This window comes from Momordica charantia, assembly GCF_013281855.1.
Source record: "Momordica charantia cultivar OHB3-1 chromosome 11 unlocalized genomic scaffold, Mcharantia_2.0 BLBB01000011.1, whole genome shotgun sequence".
NCBI classification, from domain to species: domain Eukaryota; kingdom Viridiplantae; phylum Streptophyta; class Magnoliopsida; order Cucurbitales; family Cucurbitaceae; genus Momordica; species Momordica charantia.
This window is the reverse complement of record NW_028275159.1, coordinates 2613852-2632601: the sequence shown is the minus strand read 5'-3', so window position 1 is coordinate 2632601 and position 18750 is coordinate 2613852. Positions and strand designations below refer to the sequence as shown.

At 33.0% G+C, this 18750-nt stretch overlaps 2 protein-coding genes and 1 non-coding gene across 5 annotated transcripts; 2 read left to right on the top strand and 1 right to left on the bottom strand.

Moving 5' to 3' along the window:
• Window positions 1-523: 523 nt before the first annotated feature.
• LOC111018736 (bromodomain protein (DUF761)) lies at window positions 524-4190 on the bottom strand. Of its 3 annotated transcripts, none has more exons than XM_022295003.2 (2): window positions 3244-4190; window positions 524-864 (listed from the first exon to the last, which is right to left on the bottom strand). In XM_022295003.2, the coding sequence occupies exon 1, from the start codon at window positions 4109-4111 to the stop codon at window positions 3248-3250; it is 864 nt and encodes a 287-aa protein (XP_022150695.1). In that variant the 5' UTR covers window positions 4112-4190; the 3' UTR covers window positions 524-864; window positions 3244-3247. The 3 variants fall into 3 exon arrangements, with proteins under 3 accessions (XP_022150695.1, XP_087976478.1, XP_087976479.1); XM_088120352.1 differs by lacking the exon at window positions 524-864 and adding an exon at window positions 1743-1980; XM_088120353.1 differs by lacking the exon at window positions 524-864 and adding an exon at window positions 2024-2179.
• A 7671-nt stretch (window positions 4191-11861) lies between these two features.
• LOC111021952 (GATA transcription factor 21) lies at window positions 11862-13785 on the top strand. The gene is made up of 3 exons (XM_022299123.2): window positions 11862-12160; window positions 12384-12737; window positions 13310-13785. The coding sequence occupies exons 1-3, from the start codon at window positions 11960-11962 to the stop codon at window positions 13652-13654; spliced, it is 900 nt and encodes a 299-aa protein (XP_022154815.1). The 5' UTR covers window positions 11862-11959; the 3' UTR covers window positions 13655-13785.
• Window positions 13786-14628: 843 nt separating this feature from the next.
• On the top strand, window positions 14629-17535 carry LOC111006869 (uncharacterized). The gene is made up of 4 exons (XR_015788823.1): window positions 14629-14796; window positions 15022-15122; window positions 16639-17035; window positions 17118-17535. It is a non-coding gene; the product is annotated as an uncharacterized LOC111006869 (transcript).
• The last annotated feature ends 1215 nt before the right edge of the window (window positions 17536-18750 follow it).

The following is an 18750-nucleotide window of genomic DNA, read 5'->3' as shown; positions in this document are numbered from 1 at the left end:
AGAGACAGAATACATAGGAATATATATTATATTCATAATAATATTTGGTTTCAAAAGTCTTGACAGTACATATGAATAATTAATTGTTAATATTCTATAATAATCATGATATGCAAATTATATTATACTTTAAAGATGTATATACAAAGCATTAATTACATCGCTAATAATATTTGATTTCATAAGTACAAGTAGCATATATGTTATGACCTATATAAACCATTAACATAAAAATGAAATAACGATATATAGATAAACTATAATTTAAAAACAATAACATTCCATCATACCCATATTTCTTTTATTGTATAGATCAATTATATTTTCTCATTCTTTCAATATTAGCGTCAATCAATTCGTGCTTTTTGTGACTTATCTTCCATTTATCACAAAATAATAATAAATAATAAATAATAAATAAATACATAAATACATAAATCAAATGTCAAAGTAAAGCATGAGGAAGAGTCACCATCTAGAGGAAAGCAGCAGCCATGGGATATAAACGGTGAACAGTAAAACGTGAAAAGTTAAATGCACAATTAATTCATGAGCAGCATGTGAGCAGTTGAGCAGTAGCAAAACGAAATAATCTCTTCTTATCAACAAATATTTTGCACAAAAGAACATCTACTCTATCAACAATTGATGTTGGATCGTGGGAAGAAATTAAACATACAGAAAATCGTGAGTAAAGAAACTAGGAGAATATCTGTATTTGCATGACCCCGGCAGATTTTACTCTATCTACACTAGGAGCTTTGAAGAAAGGAGGATATCCTGAGCCGAAGGAGAGGGATGCAGTCTCTCCCTTGGTCTTTTGAGAGGAGAAGATCCTCCCACTAAGCAGCACCTTAGGATGGCCTAAATTGCAAACCACGATTCAGTTTAACGTGAGTGTATAATTGGAAAACCTTTTTAGCTCTCTATTTTTTTTTAAGTAACACCTACTTCTGACTAAGAAGTTGTAAGTTTACATTACCGCTCCTATGTTATATTAAAGAAAAGTAAATGATTATTTATTTTTTCTTGCTACATGACACTTATTATATTAAATTTTTAAATTTTTGTACATGGTGTTTGTAAAGTCTTCTAACTTCTTTTGTTATTCATAAAATTCCATTTCACGCAAATAAAGGGTAAAATACATTTATATTATCATCTGAATACGCCAAAAAAACTAACCGTGTTATTTTTCTTTATTACATTGACTCTGTTCACAGTGAAGACTAGGGTTGAAACATTTTCAAACTCAAACTTTATAAAATTTTGACACACCAAATTAAAAATGATGGTAGAACTCAATGTCCAAAACTACAATATAACCTATAAATTAAAAGGGAAAACATTTTTCAATTTGTTGATTTTTATATTTCTAACAATTTAATTTTGTCCATTTATTCTCAATAGAGTTTCGATACATTTCTAAGCCATATCACCTTACCAATTTTGATATTCTTTTAGATTTAAATACTATTTTAATTGCAATATTATAGATTTAGATTTGTTTTGTTCTCTACTCTCAAAATATACATATTGATAAAGTTATGATCATTTTAGTATCTAAGTTCGTTTTGATTTCGGTTCTTCCAACAAAATTACCATTTCAATCATTATTTACAAAATTATAACACAATTTTTATACCATACAAACCATTTGATATAAATTTATTGTTACATTTTTAGAAATTCAATGAATTAAGTGTCATACTAAAATTTTAATTGAAATAAATGAGATAAAATAATGAAAAAGACCAAAATAATATTTGATTTTTTCTTTTGTTTGGCACCAAACAAACATCCTTGTGAAACTAAGTCACTGGTATCACCAATCCACGTACCAACTAAAAATAGTACTAAATCTAAAACATAATTTAAACGATAAGATTAAGATAAGATGATGAGGTTAGTCTCAATGGCCAACTCTAGGAGACCAAGAGGCACGGATTCAAATCCCTCATCCCACCCCCATTTGCTGAACTGAAAAAATAATAATATTAAGATTATAAAGAAAATTAAACTTTAATAATTTTGAAGCATTAAACTTTAGTGGTGGATTCGGGATCCCTTCCTTTAGGCATATAATACGTTGTATGCAAATGCATCTCCAATTCGCCAGCCTGTTGCTATTTTAATTTTCTGACACACATTGCTTCCACCACAATTAAGCATATGCCTCCTACATTTTACATATACACATAGGGTTTTTTTAAATACTATTTTCTCTCTCTACTTTAAAAAAGTCTTCATTGTTGTTATCTTAAAACTTATCTATTTTCTTCTTTATTTGTAAAATTTTTAACATAAACTTTATACACTAGGAAAATCCTCTTATATATTTCTGTAGTTTTATTTCAAAAAGAAATTTGTGAGTGAAATATTATTCTAAAATTATAACAGAAAAAAAATGAGATAAAAATAAAAATGATAGACTAAAATTGTCACTTTTGGAAAAAAAAAGGATATTTTGAGAGCACACCATTAAAATGAATAAAAATGGAATGTACGTGAAACAAACTAAATCTTTTGGAGTATAAGGCCTAACCAACTAAAAAGTCAAAATAGTATTAAAAAAAATTTCTCACGACTGTTTCTTTTTTCTGTCAGTTTAATTTTTTCAAATGTTTCATAATTACAACTGGACTATTCATATTCAATGCCAAATTCTACAATAAATACAAATAGTCGTTATGGTTTGCTTTTGACATTTTCTCCTTAATTATTTTTTAATAAAAATTAAAACGGTGCACAGGAAAAAACAGAGCCCAATGTGGAGTCGTTTTTCCCCCCACGTGCAACACGAGACCAGATTCCAATTTACCGAACTACCCCTATCCCCTCCTGGGGTTGTTAAGCTGTAAGACACAATACCCTATAATTATTAAGCTATTTTGGCTATTATGCCGACACAGTGACCTGTCTGTCAGATTATCGAGATGGAGCAATAAATGACAGCTTATCAGATGGAGTGATGGAGGATGTAATTGGAAATTAAAATAAATTTATAAACATTGGTGAAGGGAAACGGAAAATAGTCGACGGGCAAACTTGATGGGAATAAAGAAAAAATTTCAGCGAATAAAAGTTGCAAAAAGAGAGAAAGGAAGAACAGTAGATCTGCTTTTGTTGGCTTTAGTTGCTAGAATGCAATTTGTAAAACTTGAAATTTCAAACTAATCCTTGAGAATATCAAAAATTAGAAAGCCCGACCCCAAGAGAGTTGAAAATTATTTTTTTATTTACCTTGCTATTGCGCGTTCCCTCTGCCGACCATCTCCTTGTACTTGAGAATGGATTCCAGCCTCTGCAACTTCAGCTGTTGCTTGAATTTGTTGATGAAGTCGTCGGCCTTGGCGTCCACTTCGTCGTCTATCTCCGTTATTTTGTCCCTTCCTTCTTTCACGGTGGCCGGACGGCGACTCTCCACGATTTCCTCCGCTTCGAAATGCGAGAATGCAGACTTAGAACTCGCCGATTTCTTCATCTTCCTCGGCAGTCTCGTCGTGAACTCACCGGCCGTCGGCTTCGTGTCGGATTTCGTACGGTTGAAGTGATCGCCGTTCAGTTTACTGTAAACCTCGTCGAGAGTCGGTTCCTGATCTCCGTCCGTTTCTCCATCCGCCTCCTGCTCTACTCGCTTCGGTTCCTCCTCCAACCGACGGATCTGAGCCGGAGCCGGAGCCGGAGCCACCGGAACCTCTTCTGTTTTCTCAGATTGGAAAGACTCCTCCGATTTGTAGCCATAGAAGCTAAACTTAAGCCGCTGAAGCACGGAAGGAGATCTTACCAACTGCGGCGGCTGTTCGAAATTAGCGACATGAGTCTCGATTCCAGGCGTCTTCTCGTAGACAGTTACCGGCTCTTCCGATCTGTAAGCGTAGGGATTAATAGACTTAATCCGCTGCAGCACGGAAGGAGATCTGGGCAAATACTGCGGCTGATCGGGGTCGGAAGGATGGCGGTGGTTAGGTTTTGGAGGTCCGCCGAAGTTGGAAGCAACAGCAATGGTGCCGATGACGAGGTTGAGAAGGACGAAGAGAACAGTGGGAGTGAACCAGCTGTTGACGGAAGTCCATATGGAGAGAGTGGAAGAAACGGATTCGGCGAACATGGCGGAATGAGGAGACTGAGAAAATGGGAATGGCCGATTTGTGGGGGAGTGGGTTTTTGTTATTATTGGGTTTGGATATTTTTGGATGTCATTATTATAAATAATTAAAAAAATATTGTTGGTGCACGGATTTCCATTTTGCGGGGCGGAGACGTACGTGGTTGTTTTTTATAGGTCTGTGAGAAACGGAGGAGAGAGAGAGGGGTGATGTGAAATTGTGAATGGGTGGTTTCCTTTTTGGGTAAATGTGAGGTCGTAATTGGGATTTTACTAAAGTGGAGTGATGGGGACAAGGCATCAACTGCGGCCCATGACTGAAAAAACGCTGCGTTTCGTATTATCGCCCACAATTATGGCATTTTAATTACTTGTTAAACAAAACCGTCCGTTTTAAGTTTTAATTGCCAACATTTTCAAATCTATGTTTATTGATGTGGGTTCTCTTTTTGGCAAAATGTATGTTTATTGGAAATAAAAAGAGTGATTAGAAAAAAAATATATTGTAGGTTTTTGTTTTAAAAGTATTATTAATTTGGTGTTATAATTTAAATTTATGAAATACGATGGCAGGGATGAAGATTTTTAAAATAATAATGCCGCTGTGAATTTAGAAGTGAAAATTTAAGCTTTCTAAATATGGAAGTATTTATTATGCAATGTGGGGGAGATGGTGGAGATTTAATAGAAAAATATAGTTTGGGGGATTGGAAAATGGATTTTAGATGCACTTTTCCCTATTTAGCCCTTCCTAATAAAAGAAACGCAAAGACTGCTTTATCCATTTTCAATGACAACAATTTCCCTGTTTTTTTTTTTTTTTTTTGAGGTAGGGATTGTATTCTATTTTTATTATTTTAATAAAGGAGGTAGTGATTCCAACATCTCACCTTTTTTTATTTATTTATAATATGCTTAGATGAAGCTCGTAAAATAAGGTGAAATTTGTATTTTCTGTATAGCGAGGGACCGACAAAATAATTAATTATTTTACAACAAAAGGAAAATATATGTTTTAGAATTCAAATTATCATTGGAGAGGAGTGAAGGAGTGAAATTTGAAAAATATACGATAATGAGGCATGGAAAATGTTAAAATATATAGCTCAATTATATATCTTTTCTTATGCATGTAATTATCTCACTTTTCTATTTGCGGTTTGTTTTTTTAATTTATTTAAAGTAGAGCATTAGTACTCCTTCAAACTAAAAGAAATAAATTATTGTCTACTTTTATATTGATGAGAGAGTGAGCATAACTTAATTAATTAAACTAAATATCATCGACTAAAAAGTTGTATGTTTGAATTCTCACTTCTATATGTTGTTCTAATTATTAAAAAAGAACAATAAAATTAAGCCGTAAAGTTTAAATTATATGAGATCCAATCATGAATAAATAGTGAAGTTAATATTAGAGCTAAATTATATTTTTCCAAAACTTTTCAATGTGTTAGATTGATACTTTTTTTTTTGTCGGTATAATAGCAGGGCGAGAATTCGAACTTAAAACCTTTTAATCGATAATATATAATTTGGAACTTTGTTCGAGTTGACATGTTAAATTAATATTATTTAGGTGGATTTTTCATCCACTACTAGATGTAGGAAATTGACAGTTACATTGACACCACAAATAATTGTGTCTATATTGGAAACTTTCTATTCGGAATAAAATTTAAATTTCTGGCTATAATATAGTTTTTTTTGTTTTGGTTCTTGACACGATTGAATAATTTTTTTTCCATCACTTTGATTCATTTTTGTTGGTCACTATTTTTCAAACGATCATTTTGGTTAATGTATTTTTAATTTGTTCAGTTTAGTCTATATACTTTCAAAAGGTGCATTTTGATTAACATATTTTTAAAATATCTATTTTAATTAACACATAATGAAAACCCTTTGATTTAAATTTATGGTTTAATGAATTAAGTGCCTTGCTAAAATTATGACAGAATAAATGAGATAAAAAATGAAAATGAACATAACAATATTGTCGTTGTACCAAAAAAACAATATTGTTAGTTTTTTAGAAACACATTAACCAAAATAGATATTTCGAAAATACAAATATTAAAATGAAATGGAACAAAATAATATTTAAACCTTAAAAATAAAAGTAGATTTATTACTATTATTTGCAGGGGTATGTCGTAATTACGTCTTAATTAATAGATATATTCTATTAATCTCATCGGATAGCTATTAACAGTTGGGATTGCTCTGTATTTTTGTCTGTGAACTTGCAAGTGTATTCCATTTTAATCTATAAGTTTTTTAAAAGGTATATTATAGTAAATAAACTTCAAAACAACAACGAAGACCACTTTTGTTATTTCTTTATATATATATATATATATATATATATATATATATAAATTCCCATCTTATCCAACTATTTGATGGGTGGAAAACGTGACTTCACAATGTATGTATTCAATAGATGACGTAAGTATTTATTGACGTATTGGTTAAAGCGAGTATTGAGTCGATGAATATTACAGAAAACATTTATCTTTTATATAATCAATGATACAAGATTTTAAAATTAGTATTTTTTTTAGTACAACATGTGTGAGGTGAGAATTCGAACTCTCAATCTCATAATTAGATACATGTGTCTTAAATTGTTGAGCCATGTTCTGATTAACAATTTTATAATTAACCTTTGACGTATGATGAGGTAACAAATGTATTAATAAATTAAAGCTATGTGTATATCAGTTAATTTTTTGTATAATATGAGACGAGATTAAAGTAACTTAATTTAGGATCTTTGATCCATCAGTTATATAAATATATGTTTTAAACTTTTCCTTGAGTTGCCCGTAATTATAAACCTACCAATCAAATACAGACCACACATTCAAGCTTTCTAAAGTTGGATATTTCGTAAATTAAGTTTTTGAATTTCATATTGCAAAATTAAAAGATGATAATAATAATAATAATAATAATAATAATAATAATAATAAGCAGCAATTATGTTAAATGGAAACTGACAAATTTTTTCTGATTGGTTCCTGTAAAACTGTTGGCACAGAAATGGCAAATAATTCAAATATCGAACATCTCTACTAGTTGACTTTTGAACATAAAATAATAATATATATGCAACTTTATTTTCACTGTATAAATATATTAATAATGTTAAATGTCTGTTAATGTTATGAATATCGAATTTTAAAGTACACTGCCTTGTGAAGTACCGACATCAAATATATATACACTTTTTAAATTTCCACATCACACGCTGAACTATATCAATAACATGGTATAATTAGGGGTTGCAAACTATGGGATAAAATTAATTTATGTAAGGTATGTTTTTCTAAAATTTAATATTTACTATATTGTTTCACCTGCATAAATATAAAAATAAAATAAAAGAACTAATTTATGGAAGCATTTATTACATAAGCTTTCAGAGATAGAAGGACAAGAAGCATCTTGAAAAGTTATTTAAATTCAAATAAATAATAATAAAATTGTCTCCGGATCGAATGACGTAAATAGTGAGAATTAAGATTTTAGTACTAGTTACTAGGGATGAAATGACCCCATCAGATTTCTATAAATTAAGATTAAGGAAGCGATATGGGTTGAGTTTTCTAGATCAAATCATATGGGTTGGACAATTAAAACGACCAGGTTTGAGTCGACTATAACACTCCCTTGTAATAAGAGGAGATATCTTGGGTGTTGAGGTGCACTCTCACAACTTAACTTCCATTATTTTTCAACAATATACTGCGAATCATCGAAATACTATTTTTTAATATGTGAGATAACGATTCGAAGAACCAAACTTTTAATTAATGATATATATCTTAATTAATTCATCGGATCGTAATTTTAGTTCTATTGTTCCCAAATGTTCAATTGTCTTGCAGTTTGGGTTTGTGAGAGCTTTGATGAGAGGACAGCGATCATCGCCGTCATTGGGCAAAATGTCCAGCTCTGTGCTAATTTCCCTCGATATTTCTGTTCATTGGGCTGCTATTGTTTGGGCCCATTTATGGCCCAGGCCCATATCTTAATAGGGACTACCTCTAACATTGTGGTGTTAGTCCATCATGCTTCTTCGAAAATAATTTTGTTTTTTTTAATAATTAAAATTAGTGTTTTCTTCCTTTTGAATGCAATAAAATTAGTGTTGAAAGTTGCCATTTAATAATTTTATTAAATTATCTATTCAATTTTAATTTCTTTTTCTCTAGCATATATCTCCCACTTTTTTTCTATCTAATATTTCTTTTTGTTTCAAAATTTTTTTCTTTTCTGTCTTTATTTTTTTCTCTAACAAATATATCAAGAAACTTTTTTTCTATTCAAATTTATTTTCTCACTATGATTTTTCTTTCCTTATATTTTGTTCTGTTATTTCTTTCTCGAATTTTTTTAACTTTTCTATCACTAAAATTTTATTTTTATTTTTCTCTCGTAAATTTATCTTTAAAAAGTTTTATTTTATCTATCTAAACTTTATTTTCATGCTGTACATTATAAATGACAAAAATTTATGTAGGATCGGATTACTTTTTTAAGAACATGGAGTACATTTCGCTCCATGTCCCAACCCCTAACCCAATTTTTATTTTTAAATAATTAATATATATTTTATTAATTATGTGACTAAATTAGGAATAAAATATTAAAATTAATTTATTATACTATTAAATACTAATTTTTATTGAAAGATGTTCATTTCCAAATGGGGATCCCTTGACATCGACCTTGGAGAATGATGTTAAAACGAGAATTAAAAATTTTCACGACGACGAGGATGTGGAAGACATGTAACTCTCGTCCCACCTTATTGTCATATCTATTGATCAACATTTTTTTTTTCTTTCTAGCATATTTCTTCAACTAATTACTGAGTCTTTAAAATATCGAAAACTAATATGGTTATCGAACATATTTGGTTTTATGTTTTCTAAATATGAAAGAAAATATAAAACAAAAAATAATTATGAAACATGTATGATTTTTGCTTTTTAAAAACAAAAAATTAAAAACCAAAAACAAAAAAAAATAGAAAAACCAAAAGCAAAAAACATAAATAACCATTATGAATTGGACCCTTTACTTTATAATTTGCAAATAAAACTTGTTAAAACAGTTCATATATATTTTCAAATTAATTAGAAGCATAAATAAATTTCCAAACAATTAAAAAAGAAAAAGAAGAATATTTCCTGCTAGCTAGGCCGCAACATATTTCCAGTCCACTGCTAATATTTTGATAGATGGGGAAAGAGAAACACAGAGAAGAGAATAGTTTTTATTTTCCTTCTTCGTTTCTTTTTTCTTTTTTTTTTTCTAATAGAAAAAACAAAAAGTTGTCAAAAGTTTTCAAGTGGAGGCAACATGAATTTTCCAATGTTTAATCTGGAAGGAAGTACTCTCTTTAAACGAACATCTTTTGGTCTCGGTCCAGACCCCTCGCCATTACCAAGGTTAAAAAACACGTCTGATCACTAATTTTTGTTGCAATAACGACTTAGTTTTTAAGCGAAAGTATTTATATTTTCAAATTGGTAATAATTTAGTCTTTAAACTTCTAGTATATAACAATTTAGTCTATATAATTCTAAAATCTTATAAAAATTTAGTGTCGATGATTCAGTTTTCGTAAATTCATAAACACACATTTGATCCAATCATCAATTTATCAAATCTACATATATACGAGAACAACCTCATTAAATATATGAACAAAAAAATTTTATAATAGGAATCGTTTACAAAACTTTAAACTACAAGGATTAACTTATCACAAACTAAAATTATACTAATTTAAAAGTATAAAGCTTAAATAGTTATAAACTAAGATTAAATTGTTACCCTTTTTTTTTTATAAAAAAGGTTGAAAGTATATATAGAACCATGGAAATATTCTTTAACCAAATAATAAATAAATGAGAGGTTTGACAATAATGGTGGTTCAAATTGGCCACCAAAAAGAGTGGCAAAGAAGAGAGAGAGAGATTTAAAAAAGTGTACACCAAGGCAAAGATTGTCTTGTAGTTGTAGCTGCAGCCGGCAGCAGCAGTTAGCTCCAAAAACCAAATCCAAATCTTACACAAAATTTTGTTGTTTCATCCCCTTCTCTTTCATGACAACCCTAACACTAAAATTCTCTATAAACCCACCTGTGATTCTCCTTTGCCTTACGTAGCATCCTTCTCCTTCATATAATTAAACTTTTTCCCAAAATAAACCATATGATAATATAAATATACGACATATTCCACCGATGGGTGGTGGTGCAGTGGACTTGTGGCTCAATGGAGATAGCCCCTTCCTGGACCAAGAGTCCAGTCGGGGTGCGTAGTCAGGTTTCCTCTCCCGATTTGGAGACGAGTCTCACAACGTCAATTACAATAGTGGGTTATCGTCGAAATTCTTATTATAAACTATGTTAAAAATCATTTTTCTTTTTAATAATATGAGATTCTTAACCTGCCTCTTAAGAATGATAAGATATAAATATATATACCCCACGAACTAATTCATCTCCTCAATCTCAAACCTTAAAAAAAAAGTAAATCAAACTAAATTATTATCTTTCCATTTTTTGCAAATTCCCATGTCTATGCCACATCATATAATTACACCAATAGTATCTCCTCTCTGCTAAAGTAAAGTAATCATTGCCCTTTTTTGGCTTACTCTCTCATGTGATCTCACCTTCACCCAGCTCAGTTAAAAAATAAAAAAAAAAGTTTTTGTCTTCTTCTTTGTGAGAGTAAAATGGTGAAGAAAAGACCCAACTTATGAGAGAAGGGGATGTTGTGGGGACTGTAACAATGGAGCCTGTGTCAGCCCTGTGTCCATTGCCCTGTCCTAGCTCAATTTATGTCTTTTGGCAACACTTAAAAGGGCTAGGGCAAGATACATGCATTTTGCTAGCTCCATCTCCATATTTCAATTCTACCCATCTCATCAATTTTAAGATTTTTCCATTTCTAATACAGTTCCAAAGCAGGCATTGTTTATATTCTCAACACTCCCCAAATGTGGGTTTGAAAATTAGAACAACATCCCGCCAATAGAGATTTGAATATAAAACTACGTGTTGATTGGGTGGAAACGACACAATAAGGGTTTAAATCCATAGAGCCTCCGAATGTGATACCGCACGTTAAATCAACTCAAAAGTTTAAATTGATAGGTAATTAAAGGGCCGTAATTCCAACCAGATCATCAAGATAATCATATGTAGCACATTTTGTGACAAGAATAGAAGATGGGTCGGTCAAGATGAAATTTTGATGGATAATGGATGAAAAAGAAGTCTTTTTTTTTTTTATCATAACTCGAAATCGATGTTGTGTGGCTTACACCAGAGGTTCTTTATATCCGTCGAATGGGAGAGGGAGGAAACTCTAGTTACGTGCCCACGGCGCTAGAACCAGGGAGATCAGAGGTATTCCCATTCGACTACAAGCCCACTACACCACCACTCGTTGGTGGTAATTAAGAAGTGATATTTTGTTTGAGTAACGAAACAATAGGAGAGGGAAGGGAATGAACATTAGTAGTGCAGATAGGGTTATGGGAAAGGCATATTTGGGGGTGGAATTGTAGCATTGTATACCAACTTTTAGGGGTTGTCTTTTGTGAATTAAGGGCTCTAAAGAAGTTAGTCACGTGAATATGGGTTCTATCAGAGGACTCAGAACTCTTCAGTACAATTCTTTTTACTGCCCTTTGTTTCTTTATAAGCCCTCCCCAATTCCCATCAACCCCTTTTTGTTTCCTTTCCTTCACACCCTATCGCCATATTGCCCACTTTTCTGGACACAAATATTCAATCAACCATTCTCCAATATCTCTCCTATGAATCCTCTCTATCCATTATCCACCTCCTTTATGGAGAAACATGAAGAAAAAGAAGATCCCAACCTTAAACTCTATATTTTCTCCTCCTCTCAAGCTGCTTCTGCTGCTGCTTCTTCTTCTTCACAGCTTCCTAATTTTGCCACTTGCTTCAATCAAACAGAGAAGAATCTTCACCATCTTCATCATCATCATGATCAGGCAATTCCCACGTCAATCATCTCATCATCTTTTTGAATTTGATCATAAATTATTTATCCTACCCTTTTAACACTTTTTGCTTCTCTTCTCTTATGTTTTCACCTGTCAATTGACCAATTTATTCTCCACTCGACGACACCATGTTAAATCAACGGTTGAATCCAAGAGACGTTACGATAAATTTAATCTTTTTATGATATGATCTTTTGGTGTGTATGAACAGGTGGAGAAATCGAATGGCGGGTTGTTATCAAGAGTGGAGGAAGAAGTAGAGGATCAAATTGGGAAAACTGCAAAGTACTGGATGTCTTCAAAGATGAGAGTGATGCAGAAGATGATGACAAACCCAGACAAAAAAAGTGGTGCAATTGTAAATTCAGATCACAAGCCAGGGTACAGCAGCAGTACTACAAGAAATTATAACATCAATGACACAGAGAATAAAAACAATGGTGGAAAATGGGGAATTTTGGGGAGGTCATCCAATTGCTCAAATGGGCATAATGGAGTTAGGGTTTGCAGTGATTGTAACACCACCACAACTCCTCTGTGGCGAAGTGGTCCTCAAGGCCCTAAGGTCATCTCCTCTTCTCTGACAACTTTCTTCTCTGCTACTGTTTTCTTGCATCAAATAAAATAAAAAAAACACCCATTTTTGTCTATGTTTACAACAAGTTGACCCATTTCTTTGTTTTCTTTTGGGATAAAAATTCAGAATTTGCCCTGCAAAAGTTTGTCTTTTTTCAGTAATGGTAAGATCTAGAGAGTTCAATTACAACTTTCAAGACTGTGTCTATTATTCTTAGAGGTGAATAAACCACACTCATCTCAAAAGTTTAAATAACAATATAAGGGTTCAAACATATTAAAATCCTGTTCAATATCTCCAACATCTGTTTTGATCAGGAGTGTATCGTAAATAACTTGTTTAGTGGGTGAGTATGATCTATAAACCTTTAAGATAACAATCTTTATGTCACTGGTTAACTTTGAGGGGAGGAAAGAAAATAGGGAGAATAATAAATAGGATTTTTATTTGAATTGTGATTTATAGTACTCGTAAGGTCTAGACAGTTGAATTATGACTTTCGGGTGGTGTCTATTTAGTCAATAAGAATGATTGTTTTGCTTTGTGGGTTAATTATGCAGTCGCTATGCAATGCGTGTGGGATCAGGCAGAGGAAAGCAAGGCGAGCGATGGCAGAAGTAGCGAGTGGCGGTGGCGGGGAGTCGGAGGCAGCATCGGGGAAGCAGCTGCACAAGGAGAAGAAATGTCGGACGAGCTGCCATGGCGACAGCGCGGGCATTGTGAAGAATAAGATTATGGGAAGTGATCATCAAAACTCTTCGGTTTCTTTTGATCATCATAGTTTCACTCTGCGATTGAGAAAAAGTAGTGGCTCTCCGGCTTTTGGAAGAGTTTTTGCAAGAGATGAGGAGGAAGCAGCCATTCTTTTGATGGAGCTTTCTTGTGGTTTTCTCCACACCTGTTGAGAATCTCAATCTCGTTTTTTTTCTTCTTTTTCTTGCTGAGAGTTTTCTAGTGTGCGTGGTCGAAGATTTTGCAGCTGCTTTTGTGATCGAATCTTTTTCCAATGATAATAAAGTCAACAAAAATTTACTAATGGTGGATTACAACTATATATATTTTAACTAATTAATTTAGTTGAGAATATTATAAATATAAAAGGGAAGATTCTAATTTAATTTGAAAGGTTTTACTTAACTAACTATTTTATAAGGCGTTGAACATTTAATTATGAGATAATTTAAACCAATCCGGTGTAAATTAATTAGCATGTTAAGACACATGTTTCTAACCATTAAGTTAAGAACTTGAATTTCCATCCTTATATGTTGTACTAGAATAATAAAAAAATTAGCATGTTTTCCTGTGTATAGGTTCAAGATACCTTGAATATATAATTTACGATCGAGATGTATACTTTAATTGATTCAACTATGCCAAAGTGAAATAGTTTGACCCTAATTGATATATATATATCAAATCAAGAGAATGTAGGTTCGATTTCCCACCCAAACATATTGTATTAAAAAAAAATTGGTTCAACTTTGCTTTGAGTTTTTATTTTATTTATTTTTTTATTTTGCAATGGAACTATGCTTTTAAGTCAACTTACTTGATGCCTCAAAGGGAAAAAAAAAATAACTTACTTGTTTAAGATGATAATAAAATAGGTTAAAGTTGAAGAGAAAAGATAATATAAAATTTACAAAAATGCAGACATAAAAGTTTTAATTTAAATATAAATATATAAAGCTGAAAATCATTGGCCCGCGGTTACATCCATAGCATCGTCTTTTTGGTTTCCGAAGGCCCCGTTCGGCGTTCGCTCTGCATTCCCCTTTTTGGTATATATATTTGAATGAATGGTTGAATGTAGAAGTTGTCTTTTAGATGTTTACGTTGTTCCTGCGTTCAACGCATGCTCGGCGATGGGTAAACTATGGATTTTCCGGCGGTTGGCAAACCTGGGGGCTGCGGATCGCGGGAACCAGCTGCAGAATGGTCGCATCTTCTTCGCATTTTGAGGTATGCCTCGTCCTCCTCGCCATCTCTCGTCATTGCATGCCTACAGTTCTTGAATCGGATTCAATACCAGGCGGATTCGATCGTCTTTCTTTCGGGGCACTGAAATCCAGTGCATCGAAATAATCTAACCAATGTTGAAACCTCCCGTTGAACTGGGTTCGGAAAGTTATTGGGGCATGGTGCTGCGATGGATACGGAGGTTGTCGTGCAATTCGTGGGTCAACCAAGCGTAACCGATCATGCCTGTTGATTCTTCAGGGTGGTCTTCTCTGCGTACGTAATTAAGAAGAAGGAAGCGGCGAATTAGGACGGACGAGGGCCGAGGCAACCGGCACTGCTTGTTTTGCATTTGTTCTGTACATTTAAGCCCCATTCAGATCATGAGCTGTTTCGATTTATAATACACGGGTAATGGAAGGATCTCTCACTTTGTGACAGTATAATTCCATTAAAATTGCGTCTGATGGTGAAATGTAAAATTTTAAAGGATGCTGGTCATGTGGGCATACTTTTTAGAGAGTCTCCCTTTTGGTCATGCTCGAGGTTATTATTAGGTGATTTAATAATTCGTTTTTTCTTATTATCAGGCACTTTCATTCCGTTCCTTTTTGAATTACAACTTGCAGGAGATGTTTAGATCCGCTGGGTTTGACCCTTTCCCTTTGCTGTTGCTTAGATAATTTCTTTTGAAGTACATCAACTTTCTATTTGGTTCATTCAATTCCCTTGATATTGGAATTGGGTATACCATTGGATTCTTTTTTATGCTTGTCCTACCTCTGTTATTTCTTTAGAGAATTCTAACCATAAACGAATAATTAGAGAAGATTTAACCGTGTACTTCACATGTTTTCTAATTCAGAATACAGATGATACTTCGATAGGGATCTAGAAAGCAAAAAAGCATGTACACTCAATTAGGAGATTAGATTTCTTATAATCAGATTATATAGTTTCTTTTTGTCCATTTCAGTAGAGCTGTATGTATTATCTTCTGTATCATTTCGTTAATTAAAATTGTACATGTGTTATGACTGTTTATGAGTATTGTAACTTAGGATTTTCTCATTATTTGTTTCTTATTGATATTGACTTTTCATGGAAGGTCCCCTTTGAACCGCTCAGCCGATGCCTTGAAATTGTGCAGGCAAGAGGGGACCATCACCACAATTTGTGTATTGTATCAGTGTCAGCACATTGGACCATATCTGCCAGTGCTGCTACGTTTAAATGAAAAATTTCCTCGGAATTCCTTTCAAGGGGGAACATCAATATGAGAATTAGAGGAAGACAATCGTACTTTGTATATCTTTGATGGTGCAAATTGTTGTGCCTTTAGACATTTTGAATACTTGGATATGAGGTTATACCCTCTTATCTTATCCCGTTTGTGGGATAAATTCTGGTCTATACTTCCTTCTTGTTGCTTCTCTCTCGAGAAGCCACTTAGTACCATCTTGACTTCTACTTAGAGCCTTGTGATAATTTTGCTGACATTTGACATTTAAATAACAGATAGTGAAGATGGGGTCTGACTTCTGAAGGTCTCGGAGAGAGACGTTAAAGATTGTAACTCTTAATGTAAAGTGCATGGCTATGTTTAGAGGTTCACAAACTTCATCTTCTTTGCAATTTCTCTTCCTTGTCCTTCCCTGTCATGCTTCATTCATATATGGCCTCTAAGTTTGGAGGGACATTACTTGTACCAGTTCCTCGAAGAGTTTTTCCCTTTAGTGGAAGAGAAACATGAATTTCATACTTGTGGTTTTGGTGAGATAATAAAATGTACGGAGCATTCCTTTCTCGGACATTTTGAGCTACTATTACTTAGTACAGGTCATAGCCTTTTTCCCTGTACTTTATTTTTAAAATATCTTCCATGAAATGCTTGAATGATATAACTCTTCCATCATTCCATGATTTTAATTGGACCATAGGTTTCATGTACCAACTATGTCATGGCCATTTACAGGCACCCTCCTAGTTTGTACCCATTGGAAAGTGTAACCAAGGAGTCATCCATTGGAAGTGGAACAACTCTCTTTCTGTGCAATTTACTATCATTGCTTATTGTTTCAAGTAAGTTCGACATCCTTAACAGTATTTACTTGGACAGGTTCAGGGACGCTTGTTTCCAGAGAGGATATCTATTGCTTCGATTCAGAAAGGAGACGGGGACAGATCCACTTCTACATCCTGAAAGTTAGATTACTTGTATCTGTGGGGATTATCCTGATGACTAAAGTTATAGGCTGTGCCTTTTCTACCAGTCTTTTTCCTGTGACTAAAGTAGAAAATAGAGCTCAAAACCCTTTGTTGCGGTGCATATCATATATTCTGTGATAGTGATTTTGATCTATGAACTTATCCAATTATCATCTCCTAAACTAACTCCAATTGCAGGGTGCTGGAAACTGGGAAGAAACCATATTCTGGGCCTGGTGAATCAGCAGCTTCTCCAGCTCCGTGGTCATGAACTCCCAAAGTTTTGGTTGGTTGGCTGCTTTGCATCCGGTGCCTTTTCTTTCAATATATAAACTGTTAGAATTAGAAAGATGGGCTCTCCGTTCACATTGTGATGTCTTGCATTCAGATTCAGACATGCCTATATTCTTAGTGTCATGTTGGCTTAGGACAAATTATACTACACGAAATCAGGAATGGTTGGCCATGCTTGAAAATTGAAATTTGGTTCACCTACTTTTACTGACAATTTAACCTCATCTGCTCATACTTCCTAGGCTCAACATGAGCAGGCTACTGCTATCTTATACAATGTCAACGACTTTATCACCATTCTACATAAGATTGATGTTTCGCATCTTAAATTCTTTTTAGTGTTAGGGGATGAAGGTTTCAACCTTCAACTTTTAAGAGAGGTTAATATCTTTGATTAGTTAGGTTATGTTAAGATTAGCATGTAAATCTTTTGTAATTCTATATTAATATGGAAATCTGTAGGTGACTTTCTTTACAATAATTAATTGAAATTTGGCTGGGAGGTAACTAGTGGGGGTTGATTTATTTAGACATGTTGTTACCTATTTTTATCATCTTTTAGAAGTTTACCTGTATTTCTTTAGTAGTATTTTTGTGGTCGCGGCAACTCCAAAATGGTAAGCTTATCTGTTAAACTCTTTTCCCCTTTTTTTTTCTTTTTTTTTTTTTTTTTCTATGGAGGATATATGTCTAAGTTGAGTATTTGGTAAACTTATTTGGGTCTTCAACTTTTATCATTTTGATTCAAATATATATTTTTTCAAACTCTTTATTTTTAAATATTTTTATTTAGCATCTAACTTATTTGTTTTATTCTACTTAACAAAAAAATTGAGTCCTAACACTTCAGATCTTGTCTTCGTTCAAATGAACCTTTTTCTTCCTCTTTTAATGTAAAGTTTAAAGAAAAATAAAATACACAACTTGAAAATTTGAAGATATGATTAAAACTGAAATAATAATTAAAAATATAACCGTCCTACAAAAAGTATACGTTATCTGTTTGTAAGCGAGAAAAAGGGTTATCTTAAAGTTGAGAAAATAAAGTATAAAGCAAGGGTCCGAGGTTTGGGAAATTTCAGCATTGGAAATTGACACGTAAGAAATGAGCTGGCAAATCCCTTCTACTGCCAGCTTGGCGCTTGTGTTTTGTTCTTGCAGTGACCTCAAACAAACGTGGCTTCATCAGCATTAATCAAATTAAACAACAAATTGTAAGTGCTTACCACATTATCAAAATTAAAAAAAAAAGTGTGACAATTAAAATAACACATGCCATTTATTAATATAATATGGGCTTAGTCAAATCGAGGCAAATTTTGAATTTCAAGTTTAAAAATCTCCTTTTTATTTCCTCTGGGGGCAAATATCTAGAGGAGTGGTATTGTATGGTGTAACCTGAGATGATGGTAGCTGTCCCGATCGGTAACTTTGTTAGATTCCGACGAAATAAATAACTATCAAAAGAAATGAAATTGAGCGTTTAGCTTGAATTCTCTGCATCTTCGGTATCGGTGGAACGGTTGAGAGGAAGGTG